Source organism: Lynx rufus, unplaced genomic scaffold, assembly GCF_022079265.1.
Source record: "Lynx rufus isolate CCGP_SWC_20201006 ecotype Redwood Valley unplaced genomic scaffold, mLynRuf1.p SCAF_43, whole genome shotgun sequence".
Lineage (NCBI taxonomy): Eukaryota > Metazoa > Chordata > Mammalia > Carnivora > Felidae > Lynx > Lynx rufus.
Window position 1 is genome coordinate 1,602,394 of NW_025814860.1, and position 23,688 is coordinate 1,626,081.

Genomic DNA, 23,688 nt, shown 5'->3' on the forward strand with positions numbered 1-23,688 from the left:
CAAGGGGTCCCAAGTCGGCCGTGCATTCCAAAGAGGCAGGAGGAGGAGCAAATGAATTCTCACTACACTGTTTTTTCAATTAATAAAAGTAACACACGCTCAGAGTTTTTAAATGAGCGGGTACTCCAGGGTACAAACAGAAGCTCTCCCCATCGCTCCAGGGATAACCGCTTACTGTCTCATTCCTGACACAGACGGGGATGTGGTGCAAGCTGCCCAGCCCCCACCCGGGACCCCCTGCCCCACAGACGCCAGAGCCTCGCGCCAGGCTCAGCAGGTAGCGCGGCTGTTGGCGCTTAGGTGACTTCACCTACTGTGTGGTTACCAACACCCGAGATGAAGGCCTGAGCACGTACAATGTGACCCGGACCACAGGATTCCCAGAGGTGGGAGTGCGGGGCCCAGGTCCTCATTCTGTCCATTTCTGAGCTACCGCTTATCCCTCAGAAGATGCAGAGTGATTTTAAGGGTGAGCAGTTTGATGAGCTTGGACAAACGTACGTACCTGTGCCACCAGCACCCCAACCGAGGTGCAGAGGTGCACTTTTTATGAAGTCAGTTTTTGGCACGTGTGATACATGTTGTACGGTAAGGCTCCCAAGGAGCTCTGCCTATGCCCCCAACACGCGCCCAGGCTTCTGCCCAAGAGCAAGACAAGCACTGAAAATGGGGAGCAGGTGTCTGTCAAACGGTCTCTGGCCCAAATGCCCCCCAACCTGGGCGGTGACAGGTGGCATGCTGGTACCCTCACCAGCAATCGTGTAATGGCAAATGTGAGCCCGAGACCATTTTTCACAGGAAACCCCTTTTCACGGGAATGAACTGAACCCTCTCTATCCAGACCAGCGCCTGGCCGTGCTCTCCCCAGTGCTAATCCAGGTGACCCCAAACCCTCAAGTGAACAGAATGTTCCCTGCTCCTAGCCCCCAGTCCCCTCCCTGGGACTCCAGGGGACCCCAATGGGAGGCACCGGCCTCCCAGGGCCACCTCAGCACCCAGCAACAGCAAACACGGGCCACAGTCCAGTGGTGCAGGACAGAAAGGTACTCGTGGCAAGAGCCACGAGACAGTACCGCTGTGGGGCAGGTGACGACACACAGGGGCTGGCCAGGGGCTTCTGTGTTCTGGACCTTACGGGACCCGCAAGGCCTCTCTGACCTTAACCGGGGGTAGGAGAGTGACAGGAGAGAGGAAACTCCACCAGCGGTATCATCGGCTGCAAAGTCAGGTGGTGCCGACCATGCAGACCCCACCGTCCTCACTGCCACCACCGGACGGGACAGAAGCACGACAGGCAGAAGCACCCCAGACTCGGCGCCCGCTGCCGGCCACCCAGCCCCGAAACGACCAGCACCCCCAGAGCTAGCAAAGCGAAAGCAACAGCTGATACACAACTGACTGGGCTGGACGCTTTGGAGAGAACGTGGACAGGGTAACAGGATGTGCTTCCTCAGAACGTACAGTCTGGCGAACGTGCAGGCCTGGCTGCTGCTTTGGTCCTCAAGTGTCTACACAGAGGTGGGTGTCTGTGGTCTGTCCCACGTCCACACTCACAGCAGGCAGGGCAGCAGAGAGGCCTCTCGGGTCTTTTCTCAGCATCTCCCAGGGGGCCTTTATCATCACACCCAACGTAACTCCTCCCATCTCTTCATTTTCCGTTTTAGTACAAAAGTAGTATGCGTTTATCGTAGCAAAGTTAGCAAATAGCAAAATGCAAAAGAAACACGTCGGAACTCACCAGTGACCCATGGTCCACTGACAACGAACACTAGCGGTCAGAAGACAACCCTCTCGTCTCCTATGTATGAAGCCACACGTGCCGTCCCGCCTTGAAGCAAAAGCGGCCCGTGGACCACACGTGCGTGCCTGAACTCTCCCTGTGCTCACTCAAGCTGATGGGTCCCAAAGCTGGGACCCACGCCCGGAGGTCCCTCTGTCTTTTCTTGCTTAGGCTCAGTTTAGGACCTGCCGGGTGCACACCACCTCTGCAGGCCCCCCCCCCCCCCCAGGCATCGGGCACGCACTGGGGGTAGCCTGTGCACGGGTCACATGACCAAGCTGGCCGCTCCAGGGGCAGAGCTCCCAGGACAGGAGCTCCCCAGCCCAGGCTGGGGGTCCTCCACCCCAACCTCAGCAGAAAGCAGATGGGGGCCCCGTTTGGGGTCTTCCTCCCGATCACCATGCCGGAGAGGCTCCCACTCAGGAGGCCCTGGAGCAAAGGCTGGGGCTGGGTGTTCCTGTCGACATCTACTCAGACCCCATCCGACTCTGTCACAGAAGAAATCTCCCTCTGGTTTCCCAGGTCCCACGGACCAGAAAGAGTAGCATGGGAGTGGCTGGGCATTCGTCCCTGCTCACGAAGCAAAACAAATGCCCAGGGGACTCCCCTCAAGCCCGAGCCAGAGTGGGGGGCTGGTGACAGGCAGCGCCTGCTCCTGCTGAGTGCAGACCCACCCGTGGCCCGTGCCCCACAGCCAGAGGCCCGGCCACGTGCCCAAGCGCCAGGTCCCAGCACGAGTGTGTGGTGCTCCCGACGGGGGACCCTGCCTGGGGTGCAGGGCAGCTCTGACTCCAGGGGTCTCCTCTGCAGGGGGGTCACGGCCTGCCCTGAATCAAAGCCGACAAAGCCGACCCGGCAGTGAGAGTCCACAGCTCTGTTGGTGTGGCTACTTTCCCTTCGCCTAGCCTTGAACCACACAGACCCAGTCAGCACGCAAGCACGCTGGGGGAACCTGGGGGCACAGACACAAACGGGCAGGCGCCCCTGCCTCTAAGGGCCTGCAGCAGCCCCCTCCGCGGCAGCTCCGATGCTCGGTCCCTGAAGTCCTCAGCAGTGATCCCGGCCAGCCCGCCCGGGCAGCCCCCTCTTCCCAGGGAACCGGTGACTGAGCGGCTCCCCAAGGCTCCCAGCACACTCCCGCAGAGCTCGGGACGCCGACTGGCACCACGGAGCTCTGATGGCCAAAGCTGCGTCACTCAGAAGACATCCTCGTTTGGACTCCTAGTGGAAGCCAGGTGTTCAAACGCCAAGACTGGCTTAGAAAGAGTGACACACAGCAGCCGGGGAGGCTGTCCTGGAGAACAGCATCCGCACTGATGCTGGGCTTACCTGCGCGCCCCTGGAGTAGGACCTGAAGATGGTGCAGAACCTGCCCTGGCCCGATGTGTCCCTGCAACACAGGGGACGGGGGACGCAGCACGCACAGCGTGAATCCGGGGAGGCGCGCGTCCCCCGACCCCACCCCCTCCCCCACAGCGTGCCCTGGCTGACCCCCATGGGCCTATGTTCCCTGGAACCCTGCCCCGCCGGGCTGGAGAACCACCCCCCACCCCCCGCCGTGGGATTTTACGCCTCCACACTGAGGTTCTGGAAAATGCTCCTTAATGTGTAGCCCAGTAAAGGGCAAGGGGAGAGGGGCCATGGCCACTGTGGGAATGAGTCTCCACGGGAAAAGGGAGCTGGGCTCGGACTTTTGGGTTCTGCGCCACGGAGCAAAGTCCATCCCACGCCGACATGGGGTCTGTGCAAACGGCTATGCACGTGAATGTAAACCAGGACGCCCTCCTGTCTCTTTAGGGGTTCCTGACTCACTTCAGGCACCGTGCAATGACACTGAGGTGCCACAGCCCCTGCCCCCAGGCACCTTGCCTGGCATGGCCTGACTCACCAGAGTTCCAGCTTGACCCGCCGTCCATCCAGCAGGATAGTGGTCGTCTTGTAGTCGATGCCTGCCAGGAAGCAGAGGGCAGCTGTAGGCGACGCCTGGGAACGGGCCCGCCAGGGCCGAGAGGTGTGCCGCCCCACCTGAGCCTTCCTGCGGCTCCAGCCCAGCAACCCGAGCTGGCCACCCCCGTGTTGCCCCAAGAGCCCCGGCTGCAGGCAGGGAGGCTGCGGGAGGATGGTTCCTCTCCATGCTGACCTACTTCCTGTAGGTCCTGTCGTCGACCTCCCGAAGGCTCGGTGTGCTTCTGGGTCCTTGGGCTCACTACAGTCCCCAGGTACTGGCCACTGGAGCGTGCTGGGAGCATTATTAAGGGGAAAGTAATTCCTGAAATGCCATTTCCCTGGAGAGCCTTCTGAAAGACCTATGCTTGCCATATCTTTAGTTTTTATTTTTTCACGCTTTCGTGTAAAGAGAAGTCGGCAGGAGCAGGGACACTTAGCTTACGTGTAACATCTTCTAGTGCTTTGTGGGCCATCTGGAAACTTTGCACAAGCTCTGTCTTCCATCCACCTCTTTAACCCTTAAATATCTCACAGATTTCTTGTCTTTTCATAACACTTCCTCCAAGAGGGCTTGAAAATGGGCATTTTTAATGCAGGTGCTGTTCTCACACTGTGCATATGGCACACCCACTCCGGCACCGGTGCCTCTACCCTCGCTGTGCCTCTGCCTGGCGAACTCCCAAGTGTGCCCCTAAACCTAGCTCCCATGCGTCAAAAGACATTCGACAGAATGAAGATGGAATCCACAAAATGGGAGAAAATATTTGCACGTCACGTATCTGATGAGGGGCTGATATCCAGAATAGAGAAGGAAACACGACAACGAAAAAGCGACAAAAAATCCAATTAAGAAATGGTCCAAAGACTTGGGTAGACATTTCTCCAAAGAAGATACAGAAATGACCAATAAGCACACGAAAACAGCACCCATCATCAGGAAAAATGCAAATCAGACCACAACGAGATGTCACTGCGCACCAGACGGTTATAGAAAAACAAACAAACGAACAAACAGAAAATAACAGGCACTGGTAAGGATGTGGAGAAACTGTACTGTCGTGCACGGCCAGGAGGAACAGAAAAGGGCGCAGACACACGGAAAACACTCAGGTGATGCCTCAAAAAATCAAACACGATTACTTTATGATGTAGAAATTCCACTTCTGGGTGCACAACCAAAAACGAAAGCAGGGAATCAAACACGGATGTATTTCCACACCCACGCTCACTGCAGCACTATTCACAGCAGCCAAAAGGCGGGAGGAGCTCATGGGCCCATCGGCGGATGGGTAGAATGTGGTCTGTCCACGCAGCAGACTAGTCCTGTACCTTAAAGGGGAGGAGATTCCGACACACGCTCGGACGCGGATGGACCTCGAGGATGCCGTGGTCAGTGACATAACGCCTGTCACGGGAAGACAGTGCGGATGCCCCTGGGGACAGAAGGAGACGGTGGTCCCCAGGGGCAGGGGAGGGGTGGGCCACAGAGCTTCCGTTTGGGGCCGTGGGAGAGCTGTGCGGATGGGCGGCGTCGTGGTCCCAAACAGCGGGGATGTGCCTCCTGCCACTGAACTGTGCTTCTAGAAACTTCGACTACGTACGCTTTACCACAACACACAGAAAAGGGAGAAGACTGTCTTGTACACATTCTCAAGTGACAGAAACACTTCTCGGGAGAAGCAAACTCAGGCCTGTCCCACCATCTTTCCTCGACACCTGCCCTTCCCCTGACCCTCAGAGGAAGCTCCTGTAATTCAGTCAAAAAAAGCAGCACAGATTTGACCCGAAACTCGCCTCCTTTTGGTTCTGGCTCTACAGCTGCTGTGAGATGGACCACAGGAGGATAATGTGGGAAACAGAGATGACCAGAAAGATTGTTGGTGTGGATGCCCATCCTCTGGGCAACATCTCCTCCGGGTGGAGATCAGCCCGGCAGGCTTGGGCCTCGGGGACTGGACACCGCCCAGGACGTCTCTGAGGCTCCCAGGAAAGGGGCCGCCCTGACGCCAAGTCCCCCCGAGGCAACTCCCGGAAGCCCAGCTGGGAGCTGCAGGGAGGAGGGCGCGCCCAGGAAAGGCCCCGGAGACGACATCAACGCGGACCGCGCCGTGCGCAGCCCGGCACCCCGCCGACCTGTCCGCCTGCGCTCCACCCGACCCACTGCGGCAGCGCGTCCACGGCGGTCTCCAGTCTCTGCTCACCGGCAGCTCCACTGAAGGCCCGGCCGTGTGCACAGCGGGACCTGCGCAGATGGGCACTCGGAGCTGGGAGCCAGACCGAGGGAGGGTCCGCTCTGCTCCCGGGCCCTCCTGCTGCACAGCCCACCCAGCTTAGGTCAGAGGGCTCCCAGAGCACAGGGTTCTCGGGGAAGGCCACACAGGAGAGCCCGGGGACGGCTCGGAGCCATGCCCTCCCATCCCCGAGGAAGACCGGGCAGCCCGTGCGAGGGGCCTGCGGAAAGCAGACAGCTTCGTGACTGCCCTGCCCCACATCCCCACCTCCCGAATCCGGACAGAAACTTACAGTGTACTTTTCAGAGTCTTAGAAAACACAGACGAGAGTACAAAGAGAAAGGCAGGATCTCCCTGCCGTAAACCTGTGCCGGAACCAACCAGACTTCAGTGCTGAGTCGCCTCGGACACGTCTCAGGTCTCCAGATCTGTTGCTGGAGAATTTCAATCCTCCTCCCCCTACTTCAGCCCCTCAGTCCATAAATACCGAGCGTCTCTTGGAAAACATGATAACCAGAGGCTTCATTCAAAATGCTGAGTGGCTTGTACGGCACAGGCACAACCACTGAGAACAGAATCAGCTAGCGGGGGCAGGAACAGCTGCCCGAGGGCACCGGGGGCGACCGGGCCTCTCACGGGCTGGGTCCCAGCCACCCCAGTGCATGCGCTCAACGCACGAAGCTCAAACACAAGGAGGAGTCATCCTGGGCAGGTCTCAGGCCCAAGGACTTACGAACACTCTCTGGATGGACAACAGGGCACTGGGAGGCCAGGAGGGGCCAGGGGCAGGTGGCCAGAGGCACCCAGGGGAGACAGGTGCTGTTCTGATTCACGATCCTTCTTATTTAGTTTATTTATTTTGAGAGAGACACAGACAATGCAAGTGGGGAAGGCGCAGAGACAGAGAGAGAGAGACAATGAATCCCAAGCAGGCTCGGCAGTGTCAGCACAGAGCCCCATGCAGGGTTCAAACTCATCAAGAGCGAGATCATGACTCATTTACCCCTTGGATAAACACCCAGTAGTGCAACTGCTGGGTCGTAGGGCAGTTCTGTTTTTAATTGTTTGAGGAGCCTCCATACTGTTTTCCAGAGTGGCTGTGCCCGTTTGCTTTCCCATCTGCTGCTCTCTCTAGTTTAACTTCTAAACGCTCTTTCTGGCCCTCTGAACGCTCCTTTCGAATAACACCGTGTTCCTAGTTCTTGGAGCCAGTATCTCTGTACCCCAGGTAACACTACTACTTAGTAGATTGTCTTTCCTCACAGTGGGGCAGCGCCTGGATGTCCACCCGAGAGACCCTAAGAAGCTGCAGGATGCTCGGTGACTCTACTGAACCGGGGCTCCCAGCAGAGCTGCCTGGAGCCTCGGGGGGCGTGCAGGTCCTTCCTCCTGGACTTGGGACTGTCCCAGCAGAGAACTGGCTGCCGCCTCGGGGCAGCATGGGAACACCGCCTGAGCACCAGAGGCAGGGCTGGCCGGCCCTCCACCACGCCTGAGCCTCGCCGGGAGCAGACCTGCGGTGCCCCTGCCCAGCCGCCTCCCATTTTTAGCCCTGCCTTCTGGCGCTGAGCTCAGAGGGGCCCGGGGGCCCTGCCGGCGCCTCGCAGCCTCTTTCGGGCTTCTGCACGTCATCCTGGCCGTGGTACCTGCTTCCCAACCTGTCAGCCTCTCTCACCTGACGGAGTCACAGGTTTTTAAGACTGTCTTTTCTATTGTTTTACTGGGGTCTCTGAGCGGAGTGGCAGTTCACCTGACACAAATTACCGTTTACATTCCTACTCTGCACCAGGCATCGTTCCAGGAAGTAAAGGGGCTCACATCGCTGCCAGATGTACCACAGCTGCACCGGGAGCAAGAGCGACCGAGGGTCCCTCCAGGGAGACGATTAGAGACCGTGGGGACATGTCTTGCTGTCACAAGCTCAGGAGGCAGAGGCTAGGGACTCCGGCTGTGAACTGCCATGCACGTGATCAGTGTGCAGTACAGGGAATCATCCCGAGTCCTGAAAACAGCTCCAACACCTGGCCAGGTGTTTGCACACGGGAAGTTCCCGTGGCCCTCACTCTGAGCGGAGATCCTGACCTGTCCTGCGCAGCGTGTGTGTCCCACGTGCACACCACACTTGGCAGGGACGCCACCACCTTGTGAACCACGGGTGTCTCGCTTGTGCGGAATTTTACCGAAAGTTCTTTACCATTTTGGGGGAAAAAATCACATCACCCGTCGTAACACGGGTGTTACGTGCACCAGGTATGTTTTCACCGCCCCCGCCTCGGCATCTAGTACGACGGCGCACGAGCACAGATGGTGTAGGGGGCGAGCACTTCTCCACTTCACCTTGCAGCGCGCCTGCGCCTGCGGGATCTGGCTCTGCGTGCAGGCAGAGCGTGTGACCCGGAACCAGCCTCACTCCGCTCCGTTTCGGGGCGGTGGGGGCGTGTGCAAAGCCCTGGTCCAGCGAGGCCTGCCAGGGCCGAGGATGGCTCCGGCCACCGCCCCCCCGACACCATGTCCCTGCGTCACTGGCCTCGAGTCCCTGCCCTTGACAACAGCCCGGACAGTGCGAGGTGAGCAGCTCCCGGCCCCAGGAAAACACCAACAGAGGCTGGAGGGGCAGGAACACCGTAATCACGGGCTGAGGACTGCGGCGTTCTTCGAAGAGACGGGTCGGAGAGGGGAGGTGGAGGGAGGAAGCAATGGTGCAGAAAAGGTCATGAGGTTTCAACTTTCGGGAACGCCAGGTTTTTGGTTTTTTTTTAACGTTTTATTTATTTTTTTTGAGACAGGGAGAGACAGAGCATGAACAGGGGAGGGTCAGAGAGAGGGAGACACAGAATCCGAAGCGGGATCCAGGCTCCGAGCTGTCAGCACAGAGCCCGATGCGGGGCTTGAACTCACAGACCGTGAGATCACGACCTGAGCTGAAGTCGGCCGCTTAACCGACTGAGCCACCCAGGCACCCCAGGAACGCCAGGTTTTGACAGTGTCCCCCTCCCGGGTGGTTTGGGGGACTCACCAAGGTACACCCCCTCCCGCCGAGACCACCTCACCAGGTGCTGTGACCAGAGCTGTGGGCGTGCGCAGGATGAAGGCTGGCCACGGGCGGCACCGACCAGCAGGACATGACCCTCTGTCGCCCCTGGCCTCTCACGCTTGGGGGTGGGACGCCTGCCACCAGGTGGGGCGTCGGTGGCCACGTGGCCAGCCTGTCAAGACAAGGTGGCACAAGAGCCACGCCGCTGGCCCGAGTGGAGGCGTGATGTCCCGACAGGAGTCACCCGACAGAACAGGTCACAAGCTCTCCGCCTCGGCTCCGTCCTTCAGACCTTCACCAATGCCCACGCGCCTGTCAGCACCGACTCAGGACCACAGAGTCGTCAAGAAGACCCCCGTCACCAGGAATTACATGGGACTCATGGTGAGAGGAACACACCAAAAAGAACCAACTGTCTTCGGCTGCCCGCCCGGTCACCTTGATTCTGTGCGGAAACTGAGATTGTCGGCTCAGTTTTCCACTGTGGAGAGGGACCAGGGGCTGTTCAGAATGGAGACCCTGCACACAGCCTGGCTGACCTCTGGGCGTGGCCCTTTCCCACACGCCTGCCGGACCCGTCTGTCGGGAGGGGGCAAGGAAGGGTGTCTCGTCACCTGCCCAGACAGCACGTAGGTCGCACGACCTCTCTGAGCTTCCAGACTTTTTTCTTTAATGTTTATTTATCTTGAGAGAGAGAGAGACAGAGCAGGAGCAGGAGCAGGAGCGGTGCAGAGAGAGAGAGGGAGACACAGAACCTGAAGCAGGCTCCAGGCTCCGAGCTGTCAGCACAGAGCCCGAGACCGTGACCTGAGCCGAAGTCGGACGCTCAACCGACTGAGCCACCCAGGCGCCCCTCTGAGGGTCCAGTCTTTATGGAAAAAAGGCAACACTAAATGGGTAATTATCCAGCTACTGTACAACATGATTAAAATCCACAGGAGGACTTTTTTTTTTTTTAAGTCAACTTTATGCTCAATGTGGCACTTGACCTCACAACCCTGAGATCAACAGTCACATGCTCTACCAACTGAGCCAGCCAGGCACCCCACAGGAAGACTTTGTAAAAATTCGTCACGGTAAGGGGGGCCTGGCTGGCTCTGTTGGTTAAGCGTCCGACTTTGGCTCAGGTCATGATCTTGTGATCTGTGAGTTCGAGCCCCGCGTCAAGCTCTGTGCTGACAGCTCAGAGCCTGGAACCTGCTTTGGATTCTCGATCTCTCTCTCTCTCTCTGTGCCCTACCCCCCCACTCACACTGTCTCTCTCTCTCTCTCTCTCTCAAAAATAAATAGGGGCATCTGGGTGGCTCAGTTGGTTAAATGTCTGACTTTACCTCGGGTCATGATCTCATGGTTCATGGGTTCAAGCCCCACGTTCGACTCTTGTGCTGACAGCACAGAGCCTGCTTGGGATTCTCTGTCTCCTTCTCTCCGCCTCTCCCGCCCCCACCTCCTCAAAATAAATAAAGAAACTTAAAAAAATAATAATAATAAATAAAACATAAATTTTTTTAAATGCCTCACAGTGAGAGGAAATTTATAAAAGGGAATTTAAAAAGGAACGAAACAGAACGAAACAAAATGCTAATTGACGTCTTCCTTTGAAACTCACGTGCCAGCGGTGTCCCGAGGGAGAGGAGGCCAACCCAGCAGGCTGTCCCCACCGCAGCGGCCCACTGACGGGAGTGGGTCCCCGGCGCTCGGGGCGAGCACGCTCCCACAGCGACACCACCCACGGAGCTCCCGGACCGCGCCTCCCAGCGTGTGTTTCCAAGAGGACCGGGCGCCTAAACCCAGCACAGGCAGCTCTTGTTTCCTAAATGTTACTCCCCAGGGAAGGCAGGTGAGCTGTCCTCAAGTCCCCAAAGATAGCCGGGAAGCAGAAGAGGAATGCTGGTCTTCCAAGAACCGGGAAAAGCTTCCCGTGGCGCAGGTGGACACACAGAACGCCCTGGGACCCACACTCCGGCCTCAGGCCCAGGCGGCCCTCCGGCACGTACGTGTGCAGCCTTCACGCCACCCCCCCCCCCCCCCGGGGGAAGGCCACGGCACATGCCTGTGCTGAGGAGATGTGCCTCGCAGCACAGGGCACGCTTGGGGACCCACAAGGGAACTGCACACGTCCCCAGTGGACAGGAAGCAATGGTGGGCAGCGTGGCGGGCACTCTCACATGGGCCCGGGGTCCCGCCCCTCGCCTCGAGGGTGGTGGGAACTAAGACTTGCTACTGACCTGGGGAGGGGGGCCGAGGTGATGGACGTCCCTCCACGATCATGTTGCATGGGACCACCTTGCTGGCTCGACGGGGCGGGCCGCCCACGCGCAGCCCCACGCAGCTGGGAAGCGAGATGGTGAGCACTGCCGACCCGAGCCTCATGCCAACACGAACTTGAAAAGGATTCTTCCTGTCCCGGCCCACACCTGAGTGCAGCCCGAGAAAGACCCCGAGACCCAGTGGGCATCCAGCTACACTGTGACCAGACTTCTGACTCCCAGAAACTATTTGCTGACAAAGTGGGTGATGTTTGTAGTAATTTCTTAGTCGGCTCGGGCTACTGTGACAAAATACAGAAACTGGGTGGTTTATAAACAACAGAGATTTACTTCTCACGGCTCTGGAGGCTGGAAGTTGGAGACAAGGCCCCAGCAGAGCCTGTATCTGGTGAGGGCCAGCTTCCTGGTTCATGGACAGCGGGAGGGGCCAGGCAGCCCTGGGGGGGGGGGGGGTGTCTCTTCTACAAGGGCACTGATCCCACTCCTGAGGCTCCACCCCCATGACTGAGTCACTTCCCAAAGGCACCGCCCCTGACCATTCCCTGGGGGGTCAGGAGACACAAACGTCAGTCCACAGCAGTAACTAAGACCACCAGTACCTACCAGAAACGCAGACCTGCATCCCTCTCACCAGCCTATAAAAATCCAACCAAACCAACAAGATACAGAGAACTTTTCATGACGGTGTGGTGGGCAGAATAATGCCCTCTCCCTGTCCCTGGGGATGCCCTCCTCCTAATCCCTGGAGCCTGTGAACACGCATCCCACAAGGCGAAGGGACCCTGCAGGTGCACCTGGGTACTTGTGGGCTTTGAGAGGGAGAGCGCCCTGGGTCATCCAGGTGGGCCTGAGGTCTGATGTGTCAGGAGCCCTAAAAGATGTGGACTCTTTCCTGGCGGAGTCAGAGATGAAACTGAAGGAGAGACTCCAAGTCTGAAAGGGACTTGACCCCGCTTTGAAGGCGGAGAAAAAGGAAGGTGGGCGAGGCATGTGGATGGTCTCTAGAAGCTGGGGCAGCTACTGGTTCACGGCCAGCAAAGACAGGGGCGGGACGGGCCCATGAGCAAGGAAACAGACCTCCCCTAAAGCCCACAGAAAGGAGAGCCCAACCCCCAGCGTCCTGCCTGCTGACTTGTGACCACATAACTAACCGTAAGATAATGTGTTACAGCACTAACGGGGCTGAGTGCCTTGTGTAAAAGTAACTAAAGGTTAATTACTGCATTATTAACAACCTAAAGCCTACCCACTGGGGGGTGGTGAAGTAACAGAAGGTGATCCTTAGGACCCAGTGCTGTAAGGCTGTTACAAAGAAACAGGATAAAAGGAAGGCAGATGAACTGTCACCCCGCCACCACGGGACCGCATGGAAAACAGTTTGGTGTCTTTTAAGGTTGGGGTAAACCCACTCACCAGTGTATCCCCGACAGAAACGTATACATACAGTCACCAGAAACAGGTATGAGAATGTTCCTAGGAACACCATTCAGAAAAAACCCAAACACGGAAGCCATTCAAAAGTCCACTGCAGAAGAAGAGATAAACGCAACGCACTGCAGTCCTCACAAGCGGAATGCTACACAACACAAAGGTGTGAGATGTGCGTCTACATCTCAAAGAAAATGGAGAAAGAGAAGGGCGGGGGGCGGGGGGCGGGGGGCTCAGTCAGTTGAGCTCAGGTCATGATCTCACAATTCGTGAGTTCGAGCCCCGCGTCGGGCTCTGTGCTGACAGCTCAGAGCCTGGAGCTGCTTCAGATTCTGTGTCTCCCTCGCTCTCTGCCACTCCCCTGATCATGCTGTGTCTGCCTCTCTCAAAAATTAATAATTAACATTAAAAAAATTTTTCTTTTAAAAGAAATGAAGACGGAGAAAGAGAATCTAGACACACAAGAGTGCTGTGTGATTCCACTTCTAGAAAAACCCCAGAAATACAAATGAGTCTGTAACATGAAAACCAGAGTTTGCCACATCTGGCAGCAGACAGGCCGATGCAGAGACCACGGGTGTCCGATGGTTTCTCAGGTGTGCATACCTGTCAACGCTCCCTGAACTGCAAATTTTAAATGGATCCAGGCTTTTGGTACACAGGTTATACCCTGTAGTTTGATTAATAAGAAAAAAAAAAAATGCTGACAACAGCAAGCATGTAAAGCAGTATTGGTGGTGGGAATTCAGAATGACAAAGGGCTTTGGACACAGTGTGGCAATTTCTTATGAATTAGGCAGACACGTGCACATGTGACCCAGCAACCCCACTCGCAGAGGCACATTCACACAAGGACATGTGAGCTGGGAATGTTTCATGCCACTAAATCACACACGTACAAACGGCCAACATAATATGCATATGTACCACAAAAACAAATGTTTAAAAAACCTTTAAGGAATTGTTCAAGAACGTTCGCTCATACTGGCATTATTCACAACAGCCCAAATCAGGAGATACTCTGAAGTGTATTGACAGGTAAAAGGATAAACGAATTGGGGTCTATGTGCGCAAAGGAACAGGGCTCGGGAGCAGGAGAGACGGTTATGGTGTGCGCCCCGGCCGGTCTCACGTACGTCCTGCCAGGTGAAAAAACCAACAACGCAAAGGACCATCTTGCGTGACTCAATTTACAGGAAGTTCTGGAGAGGCAAAAGTAACCTTATAGTGAAAGGAAGCAGACCCTCGGGGGCCGGGGGCTGGAGGCTGGACTTCCAAGGGCCATGGCAGAATGTGTAGGCAAAGTGGAAACGTTCCCTACCCCAAGTAAGGCAGTGGTTATGTAGGTATGCGCACTGGTCAACTCCTTGAACTATACACTTGAAATGGGTACATCTCATCACGCGTACATTAGATCTCAATAAACTTTATTTTAAAAAATGATAAACCCACAGGATAGGACCTGTATGGAGTTTAGGTTAACAGGCCCTCTGACCGCCAGGGGCTGAACCACCCTACGAGATGGGTCTGAACACTGACCAGAGCTGGATGCCAAGGGCACAGACGTTCTGGAACAGGGACAGCCCACTAGCTCCTAGTGCCTGCCCTTCTACAGGCCAGGGTCTGCCACTATGGGCGCAAGTAAGTCTGTCGCTGGGGAAAGAAGGCAGGGGGCCGCCGGGGGAAGGACAGAAAAGGAAGCAGAAGTTACCTAATCAATTTCAAAATGCCTTTCTAGGCTACATGCTGGCTTTCAGGAGGGCTCTGGGCCACTCTGTGGACCGGTCTCCGTGAAAGAGCTTTTCCTTAATGCCTTAAAACCCACAGCAGAGCAAACCAAAGCAAAAGCTTTCATAAACAGCAAGCACCCCTTGTGTACAAAACTTGGCAAAATAAAGAACGCTTACGAAAAATACAAAAATTACTCATAAGCCCAAAATTCAGAGGTAACACACCATAATGTTTTTTCGTATTTCATTGCCCAATTCTCTCATTTGACACACATTTATACACTATGTAATTAGACATACTGTGCCCACTTAACAAGATATCAGAGATTTCCTCATTTCATTGAATATTCACTGGTCATTCCTCCAAACGAACATTGTTTGTTTTGTTTATGTGAGAGAGAGAGAGAGAGAGAGAGACAGAGAGAGAGGGAGGGAGGGAGGAGGGAGGCAGGCAAAGGGAGACACAGAATCCCAAACAGGCTCCACGCTCAGTGCAGAGCCCGAAACGGGGCTGGATCTCACAACCCTGGGATCAAGACCTGAGCCAAAATCAGGAGTCAGACACTCAACTGACTGAGCCAGCCAGGCACCCCAAACCAGCATTTTTTTCTTTCTTTCTTTCTTTCTTCCTTCCTTCCTTCCTTCCTTCCTTCCTCCCTCCCTCCCTCCCTCCCTCCCTCCTTTCTTTCTTTCTTTCTTTAATTTTTTTTTGACGTTTATTTATTTTTGAGACAGAGAGAGACAGAACATGAACAGGGGAGGAGCAGAGAGAGAGGGAGACACAGAATTTGAAACAGGCTCCAGGCTCTGAGCTGTCAGCACAGAGCCCGATGCGGGGCTCGAACTCATGGACCGTGAGATCATGACCTGAGCCGAAGTCGGATGCTTAACTGACCAAGCCACCCAGGCGCCCCTCTTTCTTTCTTTTTTTAAAAATAAATATATATATATTTTTTTCATGTTTATTTATTTGGGGAGGGGGGCAAGAGAGAAAGAGAGAAGATCCAAAGTGGGCTCTGTGCTGACACGAGAAAGCCTGATGCAGGGCTTGAACTCACAAACCATGAAATCATGACCTGAGCCAAAGTCAGACACTTAACCAAGTGAGCCACCCAGGTGCCCCCAAACCAGCGTTTTTAAAGGCTATGTAATACCTCACTCTACGAATATACCATATATCTACTGCTGGACCGTTAGAAAAAAAAAAAAAAAAAAAAAAAAAGCCTTGATTTTCTTCAGTTGTGTCCCCTATTATCCCTCAGGAAAGATTCCTAATTATTAGGTCAAAAGGGAAGGCTCTTTAAGGCTCTGGATAACACATGTTGCTGACTCCCTTACAGCACAAAATACACACCCCGGCACATTTTTAATGTTGAGTGTCACCAGATTTTCTCTGTAATATACTCACACAATTACTTTGCAATATACTTACTTAATTTTAAAGTTAAACATCTTAGGGCGCCTGGGTGGCTCCGTCGGTTAAGTGTCTGACTTTGGCTCAAGTCATGATCTCACAGTTCGTGAGCTCAAGCCCCACCATGGGCTCTGTGCTGACAGCTCAGAGCCTGGAGCCTGCTTCTGATTCTGTGTCTCCCTCTCCCTCTGCTCCTAACCCACTCGGGCTTTGTCTCGCTGTCTCTCTCTCTCTCAAATATAAAATAAAGAAAAAAATTAAAAAAAATAAAGTTAAACTTCTTTCCATGCATTATTTTTCGTTAGAATCCCACCTCTGAGGACTCTGTGTGGCCCTGGCCAAGCGACTTGAAATGAGGGAGATCCTCCTACTGATGATACTACCACCAAGTTGTTCTCACTTATCCAGGAACCTGCTCACTGCCAGCTCCAGTGACCACGAGAGCTGTAAGTGTGCACGCGCACCCAGGACCTCTGGCTCCCGCGGGAGAGCCACGTCAGACACGAGTGCGGCAGCCTCCGCACGGTGATGCGAAGCCACGTGCCATACCTCGGCTGAAATCTGTGCTCAGGGACATAGCTGGTCCCTGTCCAAACTGCATCTATAAGGAAATCAGACTCCGCTCCCGACATCTTCCGGCACTCTGAAGACTGCCGACATCAGACCCAGGAAGGACTAAACCACCCTGTTCCTTCAGTTGCTCAAGGCCGTACGGAGTGTTTTCAAGTCCGGATACTGTCACCGAACCCACTAGCCGTCCCCCGAGCGAGGTGTTGCACAGACCTGATGACCAGGGGCTCACCCGAGCTCGGCCTGGGTGATGGGCACTGCTGCTCAGGAAGATCCAGGTTGGCAATGACCCAGCTCCTGACTGTCTGTACTCTGACACTTTCCAAGATCCGCAAAGTGTCTGCCTGTTGCCAGCACTCGGGCCTTCTTCCGTTCTCTGTTCTTGCTGAGAGATGCCGGTACGTTCTCTTCCAGGAGGCTGGCCTTCTGACACCAGGCCCTCTGCATTCCTTCCTGGTTAGACCACTCCTGACCTTCCCTCCCTCCTCGCGATCCCGAAGCCCTGTCTTTCTGAGCACCGGCCGCTCACCCTGCACAAATCACTCCCCAAATCGCCTCCCCCTCACGCATTCCAGCCAAAGGGCCGTACCCCTCTGGACATAAACGCCTAGCACCATGAAGGGCCAAAGCTTGTCAGGTGGTACCCCACCGTCCCGCTCGTGTCCTGGGGTCCCCACCACATCCGTCAGTGCCGGGCTTACCGGGTCACCTCTGTTCCCCTGGCCCCCCCTACCCTCCGAAGGACACACATCCACAGTCGACGAGCTACCCAACGCTCCAGTCTTGGCAGGAGACAACTGCACGCTGTGGCCACTTCACTACTTCTCCTTCACTACCAGGTCCACGTGAGCACAGTCACAACAAGCAAGCCTCGGGTGTCCCCTGGCTCAAAGTGCAAGTTCATTCTGTTCACTTGTATTTGCTCTCACTCCCAAAAGACTTAAGGGGCCCACTTTCCCACCCTAAAGGCGCCCCAATACACCCAGCCTTGGCGCAGTCGGCCCCCTTCCGGGTCTCTGACATCTGCACTCACAGTCCCAGCCTCCTTCCCCTGAATGCCCAGGGCAGTAAACCCAGCCTCATGGGCCACCTTGTTCCAAGCCAGGGTGCTGGACACTGAGACCTTACTCTGTTTTCTCCAAATGCCTGACGGCGACGCCCTGACCCATGTGGCCCCAGGACCCACCAACACCCACACTAGGTGCTGCCCACTCCCGGGGGCCTGGCTGCAACTCCACCTTCTCCCTTCTCCTCCTCACTGGCCACGGGCCCCAGACTAGGTATGTGGTCAACTTTTCAGGGACCAGCAAATTCGCACCTTACCAGTTACAAAAGGAAGTGACGTGGCTGAAAGACCCTTCCTGCCTGCGTCCTTTGCTCCCTGTCATGGTCTCCTCCCTGAAACACACTTCGGTTTAGTTCATCATCCAAGCCACACGCTTGTTGGTGGGGACAATGACATTACGTATACCCAACATGACAGGGCAATGTCACTGAGACACCTGTTCTGTTATCCACTCGAGCTTATGGAAACTGCTTCAGGTTGGGGGGCAAAAAAAACTGAAAATTTAAAATATTCTATGGGGTGCCTGGGTGGCTCAGTCGGTTGAGTGTCCAACTTTGGCTCTGGTCATGATCTCACAGTTCATGGGTTCAAGCCCCACAACAGGCTCTGTGCTGACAGCTCAGAGCCTGGAGCCTGCTTCTGACTCTGTGTCTCCCTCTCTCTCCGCCCCTCCCCTGCTCACTCTCTGTCTCCGTCTCTCTCTCTCAAAAAATAAACAATTTTAAAAAAAGTAAAATATTCTACCTACCCACTTTAAGAAAATTTAGGCAAGGCCATGCCAGTTCAAATTACAAATCAGCCTAGTCAGCTTGTCCGGAAGCAGAAACAGAACGCTGCCCCTCTCAGCCTGCCGCCCTGTCTGGCTGGGGTAGGCTGATCTCTACATCACACACGGCGTAGGTGAGCGCCTCTGGCAAAGGGACAGGTAAGAAACCCAGCCCCGCACAGGTGAGTCGCATACGCTGGAAACTGGTGGTTTGCTGCCCTGGTTAGCCACTGACCCTGGGAGCTGCTGGGGCTCTGCTCTGCTGGTCACAGCTAGGAGAGAGGCAGGCAGGGCAGGAACAACGCAGTGAAGGCAGAACAAATAGGCCTCAATGACTGGGCTCAGGTCCCGGAGCAGTGGGGGAGGCAGCTCCAGGACCAGGGAGGGCACGTGGTGAGAAGAGGGCACCCACACCCATCAGCACCAGGTGCCCAGCGGCCACACTCCGGCCGACAAAGCCTGGAGAGAAGTGTCACCCAGGAACTCAGCAACCAGCTGCTCAGGGCCCAGGAGAAGGGGGTCGGGCAGCCAGCGCCTAGGGAGACAACGGGTGCCAGGCCCCGTGCTGCCTGTGACAGCTGCAGAGTCTCGGCTTGTCTGAGTTTTAGCTCCTCATCTGCAAAACGGGACGATGGCGGTGCTTCCGTCACAGGGTGGCGGAGGGGACGAGATGACAGACAGCCAAGGGGGAGCCCAGCACTGCGACCATGCCGGGCACACCTCACACTCAGGGCCGACGCCCCTCTTGGAACCTGGCATCTGACAGAAGAAAGGTAAAGCCTAGTAAATCGCCCAGAAAGCGGACAGAACCCAGACACAAGCACCAACCACACACAGAGAAAGAAAAGAGACTACAAGGGGTTGTGCGGTGACCCAGCGACAACAGCAAGTTTCTGTCAACACAGACACGCTGCACACGGGCCGCTTGTTCATTCAGGACACGCAGCAGTTGATGCCTCCTGGGTACACATCTCACACCAACGCTGGGGACAAAGCAGCGGATGACGCACCACAGGCATACCGTCCGGGACCCGTCCTGACTCAGGAAAACAGCACAGCCTTTCCCCTGGGTTGGCGCTGAGGACACACACCAACTTCCAGCCAGGCGGGAAGAGACGTTCAGAACCGTCCAAGGAAGCACCATGGAGCTGGGGGAACGGTGAGCTCCAGCCTAGCCAGCGGGTGGCTGACAGGGGCTGTGGCCGACGCTCTGGACTGCTCCCCCCACGGACAGGGCACGCACCGTTCGCTCCCACAGACATCAACAACCAGCAGGCCCCAGAAGCTCACGCGGACATCACGCTTGCCTGGCTTTGTCCACACCCGTCACAAACGCCTCGCTCCTCCTACTAACCCGCCAGCCACGCCCGAGGCTCGAAGTACACTCAGCAGCTCCCAGCCACACTGACCGCGGGAGAAGCAGACAGGCCGGGATGGATTCGTGTCCGCTAGTGAGTCTTTCAGAACGTGGGCCTACCGACCACAGTGCACTTGCTCGTCGGCCCTCGAGCCTCACTGTGAAGACCTGTGGGCGCCAAGACGTTCGCCGCCCTCAGAAAGGTGGCAGCGGGCCCGTGCACCCACAGCAAGGGCGTCCCTGGGCTCCGGGGGCGGCCAGCACACACCCCCAGGGCAGACTCAGAGCCGGGGTGCACTCGGGAGTAGAAGTTGCTCATGAAACACCCGCACCTCCTTCCAGCCAGCTCTCACAACCAAGACCCGTTGACACATTGGTACCGGAGCGTAATGTCCCAGCAGGTGGCCCGGCTGGACCTCTGTGCAGAGCACGCCTCTCCCCCAAAGACGGCGCCTGCCTCCTCTACAACCACTGCTGCGTATTTAGGGGAGACAGAGACCTCCTGCAGGGAACGGTTCCAGACCACGGAGACCTGCACACACAGAGCACCCCGGCCCGGCCAGAGAGCAAGAGCCTGCTGCGGGCTCCCTGGGGCACAGGCAAAGTGTCGCACACGGCTGTCCCCGCTTTGGGTGCCAGCACGGGGAAGGCCACCTGGATGACTCCCGTGTCTGCAAAGCCGAGGAGAACGACGTGCACTCACATACCTGCCTTAAGAACAAACTAGGCGAGACTTCGATGCAGGTGAGGAATCAGGTCGGCCCAAGGAAGGGACTTTGATCACCCGTCCTCCACGAAGTGGGGATTTCCCTGCCATGGGGTATCCGCTCCTGGTCACAGGAACCATGCACGTTCAGGCAGAACACAAAGAAACCGGGAGAGACGCTGGAGGCTTTCAACGGTGAATGGGAAAAAGAAATGCACGTATATCCCTTGCAAGAGAATCAAAAATACCACAATTCCCGGGGAGCCTGGATGGCTCAGTTGGTTAAGCTTCGTCCAGCTTCGGCTCAGGTCAGGATCTCGAAGTTCGTGAATTCAAGCCCCACATCAGGCTCTCTGTTGTCAGCACCGAGCCCGCTTTGGATCCTGTCCGTTCCGCCCCTCCACCCCGCTCATTCTCTCCCTCAAAAATAAACACTAAAAAAAAAATTCCTCAACGTTATTAACTCTTCCAAAAAGCGAATTTACGTTCTCACGGAAACCCGAGAACCAGCTGCTCCAGAGCTCCCCAAACCCTCAAGAGTCTCCCTTAAGAAGCCTTCAGAGAAGAAAGAGGCGCTCTCGGAACCACCAACTTCACTCTGCGAAAGACCAGTGGCCCCCGGGGTCCGTGAGCTGGTGCCCTGACCACAAACACCCGCTCCCCTGTTGCACACGTCTTAACCCTGAGGATGCTACGCAGAGGCTGGCACTTCCTATTTTCTACTCGACGGGAATTGTGAGTGTGCCCTGGCCCTAACTGCACATGCGGCCTTTCCAAGGGTGGGCTTTCCTCACCACTTCTGGAAGACGGCCCTCCCCCTGGCCCAGCTCCCTGGCCTCAGGCAGGTCGCCATGCTCTACTCAATACTGGCCCTACTTCAGTCAACGTGCCACAGGAACTAGGGCAGCCACCGCCGCCACCCGACAGAGGGGACAGGAGGTGGGACCCCTCTCTCCGACTAGTGGCTCTGTGTGCCCTGAGTGCTCACTGCACCCGACTGGAGTAGCTGCCGGCAGGCTGAGCTAGGCCTCAAAGGCACAGACCCAGGTTCCAGGAAAACACTGCTGCCCCTGGTGAAGCCAGGGCCCCTCGCGCTCTTGTAAACGCGCACCACCGGCCCCCGGGGAGCGCGGCTCCCCCTGGAAAGGCAGCCAACCCCTCACTGTCAGGAAGGACACCTCTGACCGGCACCGCGACGCGACCGTCGAGGTGGCAGGAGCCCGTGACGGGGCGCGCTAAGGCCCCAGTGGGGCCCCTGCCTCACCCACAACACACCCAGGGCTGCTCCCTTCTTGCCCTTCGAGGGACCTCCTCTGAGAGGGGCTGAGAACACATGCTCCGGGAGGCGAGGCGGCGGCTGCCTACCACCGAGGCCGTCCCAGCAGGAAGGGCGTGCAGCCGGTCCAGGTGATCCAACAACCTTGACAAGTCCTAAAACGAAAGGTTGGGAAAAACAGCGTCCACGCCGCCAGCCGCCTGTAGGCGAGCAATTTAGCAAACAGCAAACGCTCAGAGCAGTCTGACAGGACCGACCAGAGTCCAAGAAACAAAGCAACAAAGGGCGTGGAGAACAAAGACCTGAAGAGGTAAAATTAGATAAAACTACTTGCGGGAGCACAGAGGTCCTTGCAAAACCTGGGTGCTGACGTTCCCAAGCGGCTCTCCTGGTTCCTCTAAAGGGACCCCAAGTCCACGTGGCTTGGGACGGGCCCCAGCACAGAGTGGGCACCGGCCCCACCGCTGCACTGGGCCGTGTTAACTGCCTTCGCAGGGGACGCGTATGTGCTGCGTATTTCAGCCGCGCAGCCACTAGCGTTGAGAGCGGGGCATGTCCTTCCAGCACCGGCGCCGGTTCCCCGGGCGCAGCCGCGGGGTCACGGGAGCGGCCCGGCCACCCCTGGCACACCTGCTCACGGGCTGTGCGCCGCACAGAAGCCCCCGCACCTACATCCTGGCCCCCACTTTCACAGCCCCTCTCAGGGCACTGCCGGCCCCGCGGGGGCCCGCAGCCACCAGGCCGCTCGCCGCCAAGTCGTGGCCGCCCGTCTAGCGCGCAGCCCCCACGAAGGCCTCAGGCCGATGAGCAAGTGCCAAGCCGCCGAGAGCTCCGACTCCGGCTGCCGCGGCGCCGCCGGGGGCCTCCTCCGGGGAAGAAAGAGGAGACGGGGACGCAGGCCCGCTCCCCGCCGGCGCGGGGTCGGTCCGGGCGCCGTGGACGCGAGAAGGCAGGCCCCGGCGACTGCCGGCCGGGCTGGCCGGACGGGCCCGGAGCGCGGCCTTACCGTTGCTATAGGCGTACGGAGACTCGGCCGCGCCGTCCTGCAGGCTCTCCAGGATCTCGCCCTTGCCCACGTCGCTGTCGCCCACCAGCAGGAACTTGAGCAGGTAGTCGTAGCTCTTGACCGGGCTGCCCTGCGTCCCCATCCTCTCACGCGCGCGCGGGCCGCGCCCGCATGCCCACGGCGCCGGCCGCGGGAGCACGGCGGGGAGGAGGCCTCGGAACGACCTGCGGGCCGGAGCGCGGGTGAGTGGGGCCGGCCGGCGAGGCCCGGGCCGCGCCCGCTCCTCCGCCCCCGCCGCCTGCACCTGCAGCACCACCACCACCACCGCCGCCGCCGCCGCCGCCACCACCCGCCCGCCTCACCTCAACGCTGCCGCCGCCCCGCCGCTTCCCGCACGGAGACTAGCTGCCTCGCCGCCCCGCCCCCGGACCGAGCGCCGCCATTGGCTGTCGCCCCGCCCGCCCGCCCAGGCCCATTGGCCCCTGCGCAAGTCCGTCACGGTCGCCGGCCCCCCCCCCCCTCCACCGTTTCCCACACAGCACCAAGAAGCCTCCTGTCGCCCCACCTCCACGCCATCCTCATTGGTCGCCCGCCGGCATTTTCTCATCGCCATTGGCCCAAACGCACGTCCGTCACGACTGTCCGCCCCCACCGTTCCCCACGCAGCGTTGCGAAGATGCTGACCGTCTTGCCTGGTCGCCGTCGCCGTTGGCTACTCACCTCCGTATTTCCCGGAACCTCTGGTTTGCCGGCACGTCCGTCAGCACCTCTACCGCCCCCGCCGCTTCCCGCAGAGCACCTCCGAGTCAACAGCAATCCCGTTCTCTGCCCTCGCAACACCTCGGCCCTCGCCCGCCCCCTCCCCGTTGCCATTGGCCACCGCTGCCTATCCTCCCAGAGCCACTGGTCCGCCCACACGTCGATCACGGCCCCTCTAAGCCCGCCCCGCTCACCCCGTGCTTTCCTCCCTTCCCTACATGCTCACCAATCAGGAGCTTGGGACTCCAGATTGTTTGCATACGCCCCCTTCCCACAAGCGGGAGCAGGATGGTGGCCGTCCCCGGGGGTCAGGTGACGCGGCTGGGTCCCGGAGGACTTAAGCCTCTA

The 23,688-nt window shown here is 57.5% G+C and overlaps 1 protein-coding gene across 3 annotated transcripts in view; it reads right to left on the bottom strand.

Annotated features, from left to right (window-relative positions):
- The window catches only part of RAB40C (RAB40C, member RAS oncogene family), a 29,016-nt gene extending 5,631 nt beyond the window's left edge, over nucleotides 1-23,385 (bottom strand). Inside the window, exons 1-4 of one of the 3 annotated variants that reach the window (XM_047097900.1) lie at nucleotides 23,302-23,385; nucleotides 22,582-22,805; nucleotides 3,669-3,729; nucleotides 3,110-3,170 (exon numbers count right to left, since the gene is read on the bottom strand). In XM_047097900.1, the coding sequence (XP_046953856.1) occupies nucleotides 3,110-3,170; nucleotides 3,669-3,729; nucleotides 22,582-22,723 (264 nt within the window). In that variant the 5' untranslated portion in view covers nucleotides 22,724-22,805; nucleotides 23,302-23,385. Of the gene's footprint in view, nucleotides 1-3,109; nucleotides 3,171-3,668; nucleotides 3,730-3,920; nucleotides 5,206-22,581; nucleotides 22,806-22,943; nucleotides 22,981-23,301 lie in introns of those variants that run through there. The other 2 variants (XM_047097899.1, XM_047097901.1) reach the window with 2 other exon arrangements.
- Between the last annotated feature and the right edge of the window lie 303 nt (nucleotides 23,386-23,688).